Source organism: Pelophylax lessonae (assembly GCF_965119305.1).
Source record: "Pelophylax lessonae genome assembly, chromosome: 2".
Taxonomy (NCBI): domain Eukaryota; kingdom Metazoa; phylum Chordata; class Amphibia; order Anura; family Ranidae; genus Pelophylax; species Pelophylax lessonae.
In genome coordinates this window covers 372491882-372504527 of record NC_138769.1, presented here as the reverse complement: position 1 = coordinate 372504527, position 12646 = coordinate 372491882, and the positions used below count along the sequence as shown (strand labels likewise).

At 40.8% G+C, this 12646-nt stretch overlaps 1 protein-coding gene across 14 annotated transcripts in view; it reads right to left on the bottom strand.

The window, feature by feature from the left end:
* MACF1 (microtubule actin crosslinking factor 1) overlaps positions 1–12646 on the bottom strand; it is a 483848-nt gene that overhangs the window by 147793 nt on the left and 323409 nt on the right. For all 14 annotated transcript variants that reach the window (XM_082247546.1, XM_082247537.1, XM_082247539.1 and 11 more), the window contains 2 exons: positions 9256–9751; positions 7165–8636 (listed from right to left, as the gene is read on the bottom strand). In XM_082247546.1, coding sequence (XP_082103672.1) covers positions 7165–8636; positions 9256–9751 — 1968 coding nt within the window. The remainder of the gene's footprint in view (positions 1–7164; positions 8637–9255; positions 9752–12646) is intronic.

The window sequence follows — 12646 nt, the reverse complement described above, 5'->3', positions numbered from 1 at the left end:
TTTGTTAAAATCTGTACAGTGTACATTAATCTTCCTGAGGGGGCTGTTTCTTTTTTTTCCCTCAACAAAAGTGGAGTTCCACTTTAAACTTATGGTTGAGATATGTGTGCATACCAGAGCTCTAACTTCAGGGCTCATGTGTTTATTCCTCCCCCCTCATGACTCCTATCTGTGGTTTTTAATAAAAAAGACTAAAGGAGAAAAAAAAACTGCTATCTGATATAAAGTGCAGGCACCTGCAACTCTTCCCTTTACAAATTCTTAGCACTGTAGAACAGTGTTTCTCAACCTTTTTTCAGTCAAGGCAAGCTTTAAAATGATGGACAATCTTGAGGCACCCTCTAAAATTATGGACAGCCTTGAGGCATCCCATTATAAAATGTAAAACGCTATTATAATAGTTTTACAAAATGCATCAACATCAACACATGTAGGAGATTAGAGGTGTCATTAGAGGTGATTTATTCTTCCAAATCACACTTTTTCATCCTGGTACTGACTAGTACTCCGGTGTTTCTCTTCCTCAGTTTTTCTCCATTACTCAGCTAATGTGACCCCAGCCTTTAAGGAGAGGGGCAGGGGAGAACAAAATAAGGATGCTGTGCAGATGACCTACATCATCCTCCTCCTTGTCAACTGATGATGTCATTGGTTGTTAGGATGCTGATGGCTAAAAGGTTGTACTGGTGCACAATGAAAGCCTGTGGCTTTGTGTAAATAAAAGGCAGGCTTGATCCACCTGCTGGCTTTTAGGATTTTTTGGGGCCCTTTTTAGGCATTTTGCTAAAGCACCCTGGTTGAAAAAGGCTGGTGTAGAAGCTTGCCCGCTCTTTGCTGCACCCCACACATTCCTACTGGCCCATCACTATGGCCTGCCTCAACTAATGAAATGTGCATAAGGTTCCTGACAGGGCAGGCAAGCTTGGACACTAACTGAAAGCATTGTAACCCTCATCATTCTGAATGGAGAGGAGATTCAGGTATGGTTTATATTATTACAAAAGCTAAAGTCAGTTTAAGGTCAACTATAAGAACCTAGAGAATGACAATTTTTTTTAACCCTCTTTGTATAAAGGATCAATAATAAGGTCTCCTGCATACAGGATGTGGTTTTTCCTCCTCCTTTTTCAAATGTGTTCAGGAGCGTTTAGACACACAAAGTGTTTTGGCATTTATTCATTCTACTGGCAAGAATACAAATTTATTCAGGCTGTTGGAATGGATGAACGCTCAAGTGCTAAACATGCCCTAAGCGCTTAGGCATGGTTACACGTGTTTCGGTGCATTCAGCATTTATTTCTGCCCAAATGCTCCTGAATGCGCTGGTGAAGAGTTTGTTCAATTTCAGCCTTCAAATGCTCTTCTTCTAAATTGGGTGTAAACATCGGTGTGCAGGGCCACATAGGCAAGACAGAGGTACGTTTAGAAGAAAAGTCAAACCCCTTTAGAGGTGGTGTTTTTTTATGTCCTGTGAGCATGAGGCCTACTCTTTTCACTAGACAGGAAATTTGGGAAAATCAATAGACAATAAAATGCTGACAGAAGCTCTAGCCGATTTATGTCTGTGACCCAGCTAAAGGTTTATTCTCACTCCCTGTCCCAGTGAGATATTTGTAACAGGGGAAGAAGCGAGGAGAAATCTCCCCAATAGAGTTCCAGTGAAACCTTGTCAAAGATTTTAACTTTTACACACTATCCAAAAGTAGAAAAAAAGTGTCAGCTGGTAAAACGCTTTAGATTTAGCAGACTACTACTACTACTCACAAACAAAGGTTGCCCCAAAATAATCTGAAAGGCATTGGTGCTGCTCAAAGCAATAAATCAGATGTTTGCTTTTTCCCCTAGAAGTGGGACAGGCACTGTATAGAAGAAAAGCACAGCCGTTTCCTTGGCAGTTAACTCTAGACCAGCCTTTCTCAACCTTTTCAACACAGAGGAACCCTTGAAATACATTTTGGGTCTTGGGGAACCCCTGCTAAAAATTAAAAATCATGACCCATTAGTGTGACAGTCAGTGGGAAGAATGCTCCTTACTCTTGTCATCATTGGGAAGAATAATTACCCCTTACAGATAGCTAAAAGGAACAATGGTGTCATTGGAAACTTATCTGAGGGGCATAAATTGCCCATTGCTCAAGGAACCCCTAGCAACGTCAGGAGGAGCCCTAATGTTCCACGGAACCCTGGTTGAGAAACCCTAGTCTAGGCTTTCAGCTCATTTACATAAGAAGAAATTATACAGATTTGTTTTCCCTTTTAGAATGTAATCCATCTTATTTTACAGACCAAAAAAAGAGACAAAACAAAAATAGAGTTTATCACAAAGGTGGCAAACATTTGAACTTCTGGTTTATAGCACTTGGCAGTGTTTCACTGTGCAGAAAAGAAGAGCATTCATTTCCAGATAGCAATCTATCTGCTAGAAGCAGCCTGTGCATGGTGACGTTTGCTATCACAACTATCTGTTTCCATTATAATCCGTACGTAATAATGTGTTCTCTGGCCTCTCTTTAATGATTCATAGGTTGTAGCTGTACATGGAGCTGTGTCCAGTGTTCAGGAAGATGCTAAGTATTACAACTGATATGTATTGTGTGTGTCTGTCAGGGAAAACTCTAGGTTTCCTTTAAAAGGCTAAGAAGTCACAACTTCCTGGCACCATGAATACATATATATCCATGGAGATTCACCTAAACATCTCTAGGTCTCCAAGCCTGCTTTCTGGCACAGCTTGACTTCTATGTAATCCATGTAAAACCACATTCTTTTCCTGCTATTGTCTCCACTTCCCATGAGCTCAGACGCTGCCCTCCCTAACTTCCAAAATGTAGACAGTAAGCCATGAACTGGGAAGTGCTCCTTAACTAAACACCACAAACACAAAGCATATTTACTAAGCACGCATGGAAAACAACTTCTAAAGTCTTAAAGTGGCAGTAACCTCCTGAATGTTATTTTTATCTAAAAGTAAGCTTAAGTTTACCTGTAGGTAAACTGAATATCTCCTAAAAGTGCACCATTTAGGCAATATTCTAGTGAGCAGCAGCTGGTGACATTGTGACGAATGGCATACCCATGCCGTTCTTTCAGAGCTTTGTGCCGTGGCTGAGAGGTGACGTCATCACGGCTTGGCCATTCAAGCAGCCACGGCCCTTCAACCCAGAAGGGAGACCGGGTGAAGACGGAGGCCTCTGCAGTGGTGACAGGCTTAGTTTTAAGGTAAAGTCTTTCATAATGTACTAGTATGTGATGCCGAAGTGTTCTTGGAGGGGCATCCTCTTGTCAAAACACATTAGAACAGCAGAGGAGATTGCTGTACTAACGTTGGTTTGTTAGCACAGTGCCTCCTCCTGAGCCATCAGTTTTTTTTTTTTGTTCAGCCCAGCAGGGTTAAACGGAAAAAAAAAAAAACTTGTCAAATTTGTATCTTGAAATTAGTCATCCAATAGGAGTCTACTTTGCCCTCAACAGACAAGAGATTGTCAATCATTCTAGTCAAAGCTGAAGTAGAAGGCCAGATGTATTTTATTGTTGTGTCTATGCGCTGAAAAGATTACCCCTGACTTCTTGAACCTGTGAAAACTTATCCCACTCTGAAATAGCCAGGAAATCTCTCCAAAGTAGACACAAAACACAATAAAACCTTACAATGCTGTATAAAAAATTGTTTTTGTTGGCTTTTATCTTCTACATAAATCTATTTACATGGTTGGGGTGAAAACAACACATGCTCGCCAACATGTTAAAATTAAAGAAAAAAAATTCTTAATTCTTCAGGTAGGCCTTATTCACACAGGCGCGGATGCCCATGCACGGATGTTTGTTTATGCGTTCCTAGCCAGTAGGTCCTGCGTGCAGGCAGCCCATTCAAGTCTATTAGGACACAGATGGTGGGTGAGCAGCTCCCATTAAAACGTGCAAGACCGTTCACGCCTGTCACATCAGCCATAACAGACTTGAATAGGTTTGAGGGAGGAGACTTACATGCTGACGCCACGCCGCTGTGTCCTGTGTTGGGATCCGCGGTCATTGCTATAAGTTCAGCCGCTGATGTGCTTTTTTATTTGGATGTACATCCTTTATTTTAAATTGTGTATTAGTAATTTTACAACTACTACGCTATAAACATTTCCTCGGGCTGTGTGTGGGGAGCACCCTTCTGATCAGCTTTGATGCGAGGAACAATTGCCTCTGTGGAAGATGATTGTGGGGAACCCTTAAAAGGGTCATTCTGATGTTATGCCATTTACCGGTGGATGGTTGCTTGGAATCTTCTAGATTGTAAGCTCTAACGAGCAGGGCCCTCTAGTTCCTCCTGTATTGAATTGTATTGTACCTGTATTGTCTTCCCTCACATTGTAAAGCGCTGCACAAACTGTTGGCGCTATATAAATCCTGTATAATAATAATAATAATAATCCTCAAATAGTTATTTTGATATCATGCCGTTTACCAATGGCATTCTTTCTGATGAGTGCACATTGGTGAAGGGGACTGCACTGGAGGCAGAATTATGCATGGAAGCTATTCTTGTCACTTTAACAAAGTTTATTATCATTTGAGAATATATATCTTTAGTGGATGATTTTCACATTTTTTTGGACACCCGTTGCACTTTACGGACTGCTTGGGACTTTGATCATGTGTTAACAATAACCAAATATAACAAAAGTCACATAATGCATTTATAATTCTTTGTTTTATATGTGGCACTTTATGATTGAAATATTGCAGTGCTGCACTTTTTTATAACAGATTTGAATGGGCTGCCTGCATGCAGCACCTACTGCCTAGGGACACATAACCAAACAGCCCGTTCATGGGTATCACTGCCTGTTTAAATTAGACGAAACTTAAATGAAGGTAATCAGATAAACTGTTTCTTCCCCCATTGATTTTTAAAAATATCTGGAGCCCTTTATATATTTTTTTCCTTTAACAGAATAATGGAATCCATTTAAACAGTCTACTGTATCTTCTAGAAATACTATTTGTGGAAGACTTTACCAAATTCCACAGCTTTTACAATGAATTCTGCAGATGCAAGGTAACCTCTTTAAAGCAAAAAAAATTAAAAACTTTGGTTACATTCATGCAACTTAGCCATCATAACTGTATTTGAGTTTGCAGGTATGGTTTAGTGCAGGGATATGCAAACTGTGGCCCTCCAGATGTTGCAGAACTACATGTCCTATGAGGCATAGCAAGACTGATAGCAACAAACATGACACCCAGAGGCAGAGGCATGATGGGACTTGTAGTTTTTCAACAGCTGGAGGGCCACAGTTTGCATATTCTTGGGAAAAATTATTATTAAGGAATAAGGGAGCAGTCAGCAGGCTTCAGAATATTGTAATTTGGTGAATGAATAATTACTATTCTACCAGTATGGTTACCAGATATTTTGTAATGTACAAATCTAGCTAATTTTTAACAGCACAAATGTATGCTAAAACGTGAGATTATTCTGTACATGACAGAGGGAAATAAAGGGGGGGGGGGGGGGTTCTAGCTACAGCAACCATTTATTTTATTATCACACAATACAAGCCATATACTACTAGGTTGCTAGTCTCTCACATGAACTTCATAACAATAATATCAGGTACTGACATCACTAGCGGTATTTCAATGACCGAGTAACAGAAGGAGCAGAAAGAGGTTTAATGTGCAAAAGGAGCCTAGTTCTAATGTCCTCTAATGTAAATTTGTTGCACACCCTGACAATTTAAACGGAGCATCTAATTAAATATGTACATAAGCACGATTACCTTCTGCAAAAAGAGTCCACATAATGAGATATAGACAGCTGAAATGGGGTGCAAATCCTTATGAAAAACTTTGATTAGCAAAACAAAAGTTTGCTGTAATAATCAAGCTTGGCTCCATCCCCACCAACCTAATGAAAATTTCCATGTTGGCATATATGGCTGTCCAACATATCAGCTGAGGAAAGTAGAGCCAAAGTTGTCTTTTACTGTAAAAAATGAAATATGCAGCTGTGTATACCTCCAGAAAAAAAAAAAAAAAAATTTTATCTGTATTTGTAGAAAATGCTCAGACTGAATTCCTTAGGCTGGCCATACACTATACAATTTTCTTGTTCAACTTTGCTTTAGATTTACCAAAACCATGTGATATAGGGTCAAACCTAAACACTTTCAATTTGTATGTAATCAGGCAGGCCCTTGCACTACATAGTTTAAGGTAAATCTAAAGGAAATTGAATAAGAAAATTGTATAGTGTATGGCCAGCTTTAGGTTTGTGACAGGTTTACTTTAAAGTGGAGCTTTAGTCAAAGAGGTCCTGCTAGATCACTTCATGCTGGCCCCTTTTGCAGCCATAGCTATGTAAAACATTAATAATAAGTGCCTATACAGTTTAAAATCCAGTACAGGCAGTCCCCGGGTTACAAACAAGATAGGGTCTGTAGGTTTGTTCTTAAGTCAAATTTGTTTGTAAGTTGGAACAGGTACATTTTTTAGGTGTAGCCCCAGCCAATATAATAATTTTTAAGTTTTATGGATAGCATAGGGAAGGTTTAACACCTCTGTATCCCTGTTCAGAAGATGTCACCTCACTTTTTGTGCCTATGACAACTGGATTTTGAAAATTTTGGGTTGTTGTGGAAACAAGGATTAGTAATAAAGCTTTGGTGGAGACGCCTTTTTCCCATGAGAACTCTTACAGGAGTGAATTTCCCTTCCTAGGGGTAGATTTCTCCTCACTTCCTGTTGTCTCCTTCCATTTGTAGGTAGGAGTCCTTTCTAAGTCGGATGTTTATAACCCGGGGACCGCCAGTAATACACTATCTCATCCTGCTCTGCACATGCTCAGTTGCCCTCTATTTTTAGGCACTTTGCCAAATTTGTAGAGGTTGATCTCCTGACAGCCTAAAGTTTTACTGCCAGGGGCTCTGGGCTTCAGTAAAATGGCAGTCTGCAGCAAGAAGAAACAGGAGCAACGTTGGAGGCAAATTACAGAACACACTCATTTTGGTAGCCTAATTATCACTGTGGAATGTATGTTCCTTGCTAAGGAACATTATTTTTATCAAGTTGTTATGGGTAAAGTTCCAATTAGGCTGCTGTACTAGCCTGCTAAACATTTGAAAGGAAACCCAAAATATTTTTTTACATCTTATAACTTATCAAAAGGAGTACCTTAAAATCTTGCAACTGCTGCTTGATAGATTCAACTTCAGTACCAACGACCTCCTGCAAAGCATTGCTGCCCTCTGCTGCCATGATCTGATATATCAGCTCCTTCAGTTTAACGCTGAAGTCCTCCACTCTCCCTAGAGTAGCATCTAGCTGCTTCTGTCTATTTTTGCCACGTTCAGACAGCTTAGCACATTGCTTATTTAACGTTCCAAGCTCTCGCATTAATCCAATGAGGTCAGGACCTCCTTCATTCTCTAACATATCTCTGCATTTCTTTTCTGAACATTCAATATCAGATTTTAAGCTGTGGAGCAGTTCTAGAAACTTTTGGACAACTTCAGTTTGAGACCTCAGGCTGTCTACATCCCGAGCCACTGGGCCCATGTTGTCAAGTTCATCATCCAAGTCAGCTAGATTAGAAAAAATTTCTCGAACATGAGCATGAAATTGACCAATTCCTTGCAGTTTTTGCTCCATACTGCTACAGCATTCATTAACTTCTTGTTTTACAGTCTCAAAATTATGCTGCACATCTTCTGCTTGATGTAAGAGACGAGAGACATCTGAGCCTTTTGGGGCATCTTCTGTCAAACCTTGGGTTAGGTTTTTCAAATACTGAACTTGTGTGTCTAAATTTTGCAGCATTTCCTGCTGAGATTTCATGTTCTCCAAATTCTTACTACTGCATGCCTGAGGACCCAGAGCTGCATAAATTTCCAGGTGGTGCTTTGCTCCTTCAAGTTTCTTATCAATATTTTTAAAACTATCATTTAGTTCCTTAAGTCTCAATGACATTTCCTCAATAGACTCAGCTTTGATATGAAGCTGTTCTGTAATACTGTCCATCTTCTGATTTAGCCTGGCTCTTTCCTCCAAGATTTCTTGGTCGTCAACCTCCGCTGCTTCAATCAGAAGATCAGCTGTGCTGTTCATCATCTCCACCAAAGAACGTTTCTTGTCTATTTCACTTTCAAGAACCTTTGCTCTAAGAAGCTGGGCTTCAAGTTGGACAGGGTCAATAGTGACTTCCATTCCTTTCACTTGGGTCTCACAGTCTCCCAGCCAAGGCACCAAATCTTCCACATGTCTCCCAAATTTCTGAGCTTTCTGCAAACAGTCCTTCAGCTTGTTTTGTCTTTCTGATGTCTTCTTTCCCAGCTCTTCCCAGTTTGCTTTCAGATGTAATAGTTGATTTTGTAGGGCAGTCTTCTCATCCCCAGGCTGTGAAGACAGGAGCAGAGATTCACCTTCAGCAGTAATCATTTCATAGGACCCGCTGTTCTGGTTTAGACTTTTTTGGAATTCCTCCTGGTCTTGAAGAAGTTTTTGTAACTTTTCCAGTTTGGATGACACTGGAGGGCTCTTGGCCTGTTGCATTGACTTTTCATCCAACCAATTTCTCAGTTCATCAAACATCTGTTGAAACTGCTGGGAACTGGCAAGTGCCGTCTGCAACCTATTCACGCGATCCGCTGTAAAACAGAAGACTCTGGGTTACTTTCTTTACAAGCAATACTTTTAGAGCCCATTCACACTAGCACGACTTGTGAGGCGACTTGTGTAGCCCCAGATCGCTTGACATAACAAAAGCAATGTTAATCAATCAGTGCCGTCTTAATTGGCACTACTGAAGTCGCTCCGACTTCAGAAAAGGGTCCTGTACTACTTTGAGGCGACCTGTGATCCGACTGTCCCATATACTTCAAATGGGAGTCGCCTCCTTATCTTAATTGACACGACTTGTTATCAGACTTTCCAGGAAGAAGAAAGAGATTAGCCAGGCATTCCCCACAGACAAAGTCGCCTGTCTCTTCAAAGTAGTGCACAAGTCTCTTCCAAGTCTCTAAACAAGTCTCTAAACAAGTCTCTAAACAAGTCTCTAAACAAGTCTCTAAACAAGTCTCTAAACAAGTCTCTAAACAAGTCTCTAAACAAGTCTCTAAACAAGTCTCTAAACAAGTCACGGGGCGACTTTCTGGTCGTGGTAGTGTGAACCGGCTCTTATGGAATTTCCCCCAACCTTTTTTAAATATATTACATACAAAAAATACAAATAAAAAAACAAAAAACAAAAGAAACATTATTATTAACCTGCTAAATCTTCCATTCCTTTAAGCGGAAGTGCCACAGTGTCAAGTCGTTTTTGAAGTTCATCTTTGAGGTACGGTTCTGCCACAAGTGCAGATAGCTCATTGCATAGAATCTGTGCTTCTGCAACTTCCTGAGCGAGGTTTTCCAGATCTGAGCGAATGCCACTAGTTTCCTGCAACTGCTGCTTTACAGCATCGGGCTGAGTGCTGACTGCTGGCTGTGTGCTCAGTTTCTTGCCTGCCTGCTTTATTTTGTCCGTTAGGCCTTGCAGAACCTCTTGATACTGCGCACTTTTCACAGCAGCTTGGTCAATGTGTTCAGCTCTGGAATTTAGGCGATTGGTCAGTTCTGTCCATTTCTTATTGATTTCATTGAAGTCTTCCTCTACCTGGCTGGTGGATGGAGACTCATCACCAGGTCCTGTTAGGATACCATAGGCTGCTTGCTTTAGTTCTTCATACTGAGCTTTGCGCGTTTCAAATTCCTTTAACATAAACTGTAACAGAAATAACAACGCAGTGTTTGTATAAACTGACAGATCAGAATACACAAAGTTAAGAAACATCAGAGCAGAATCCATAAATCACTAAGCCGCATTCAAAAGAGGATAACGCCTGTCTGCTTATAACTCAACCATTCAATCATCAACAAACCAGATAATACACAGCCCAGCTTGGAGGGATCTTACTCGTCCACCATGTTTATTCCTTACTGTCAATTACATGTGGTGGTAGAATGGTATTAATGATAGCTACCGAAAATGAATGCATATCTGTTGCATGCCAAAGTACCATGCAGACATTGTCCTACTCTCTAGCAACATTAAACACACTTCTTCTGGAATCTTTTACTGTGATAGGACATTAGTCTAGACATAAACAATAAAGCAGATGCCCATTTTTTTTTAAACTGTACTGCTTCAATTGGGCATATCATAACTGTACTATTTAATGGGTCTCCTATGTATATATATTTGTATAAATATAACTCTACACTTGTAGCAAAACTGTCACACTTATTGTCACGTAAATTCATAATTGCTCCAGAATTTTTTTTTAGGATCTGGAATTCATAACTGCTTAAGTTCTGTTATTCACAGTTGAAGAAAGGGACAATTGAGTCTTTATTTAATGTGCACAATAGAGCTGCACGATTCTGGATAAAATGAGAATCACAATTTTTTTGCTTAGAATAAAGATCACGATTCTCTGACAATTCTCTGCGTAACATCTTTCACATTATATAAAAAAGTTGGGCTAACTTTACCGTTTAGTTTTTTTTTTAAAATTCAATAAAGTGTATTTTTCTCAAAAAAACTGCGTTTGAAAGACTTCTGCGCAAATACAGTGTGACATTAAAGATGTATGTATAATGTTTGGGGGTTCTAAGTAATTTTCTAGCAAAAAATACTGATTTTAACTTGTAAGCGGCAAGTGACAGAGAAAGGCTTAGTCTTTAAGAGGTGAAGCTGCCCTCCCTTACAGAAGGAAGGAAGTTCATTCCTTCAAATAACAAAATTATATATTGTAAAACACTGTTTATAGTGATCTAGCAGCCTTAACAATATTGATAAACATTTGCATGAGGATTTTTTTTTTGACAGCGGTGAGTGAGCAGAGACCAGCTCTGTATGAATCCAGGAAATGCTATTTTAAGATTGTGAGGGGGGGGGGGGTGAATCATTAGAGATTTTTTAACGATTAATCGTGCAGCTCAAGTACACATTGACACACATGAGAAAAAAATGGATTTTTGTAAAATCTTACCGTAAAATCCTTTTCTCTTAGCTCATTGACAGACGTAGTCCTCGGTGATACAGCACCTTCGGGTTATGTTGCCTCCACAGGAGTAGGACTAGACAGGAAATAAAATGCTCTGGCCACACCCTAGGGGCAGTCCCAGAGGGTATATCCTCTCTCTCTCTGCCTCAGCAAATCAGTTATGTCATAAAAGCAGTCTTTAGAGAATTTAACCCAACCCAACTCAAAAAAACAGAGGGGCGGGTACTACATCTGTCAATGAGCTAAGAGAAAAGGATTTTACGGTAAGATTTTACAAAAATCCATTTTTTTTCTATCGCTCATTGACAGACGTAGTCCTCGGTGATACAGCACCTTCGGGAAGTCCCAGAGCAGTATCACAAATGAGGGGTGGGAAAATGGAAATCAAATCCAAATCTAGAAGGCCCAACCGGTGCCAACTAGAAGTTTACAATGCTCATCCTTAATGATGAGACTCAACAAAAAAATTTTCAAACAGAAAAAAACCCTCGAGGTAGACCACCGGTCTCCTCAAATTGCGGCCTGCAAAACCTTGCGGCCAAATGAGGCATCCGCCGATGCCATCACATCAATTTTATAAAATTTTGTAAAGGTATGTACCGACGACCAGGTGGCCGCTTTACATACCTGCACCACTGACGCCTGATGGCGAAAGGCCCAGGAAGTACTGAGCGCTCGAGTGAAGTGCGCCCTAACAGGGAACGGAGGATTCCGACCCTTAATAGAATAAGCCTGTACCACCGTCTGACTGATCCATGTAGATATGGTCGCGGCAGACACAGGCAACCCCATTTCAAGGGCTATCCGTGATCACAAAAAGTGAGTCCGTCTTACGAAAACTACTTTAGGAAGGAAGGATGGATTCAGAAGAAGAACCACCTTATCCCTATGAACCACCAGATCTGGGGAACGACAGGATAATGCGGCCAGTTCTGACACCCTGCGTAGAGAAGTAATGGCCACCAAGAAGGCCACCTTCTGGGAATGTAAGCAAGGGAATCTCCCTAATATCTTCAAAGAGAAGTTTCTGAAGAACCGACCACACTAAATTAAGATACCAGGCGGTAAGGGTGCGCGCACTGGCGGAGCCAGATGTCGCACCCCCTGGATGAAATTCCGCACCAAGGAATGATTAGCCAAAGGTTTCTTGAAAGAAGATTGCTAACGCCGAAAACCTGACCCTTGATCGTGCTCAAGGATAGTTTCTGCTCAACCCCTTGTTGCAGACAGACCAAAATTCGGGTCACCGAATAGGTATGTGGGGAAAATCCAATAGATTCACACCATGCAATATAAGACTTCCATGTGCTGGAAGTCGCTTTCCTTGCTTTAACTGGAGGTAGGAATAACTGAAGCTGACACTCCCTTGTCCTTCAGTACCTGGGTCTCAATGGCCAGGCCATTAAGCCAGCGACTGTAAAGCAAGATGGAAGATCGGTCCCTGAGACCGCAAATCCTCCCTGAGAGGAAGTCTCCAAGGAGCGTCTGCGACTAGCCTCGCCAAGTCGGCGTACCAGGCTTGACGAGGTCAATCCAGAATTTCCAGAATAACTGGAATTCCCTCCACCTCTATCCTGCGAAGAAGTTCCCGCAGCAACTTGAGAGGATGG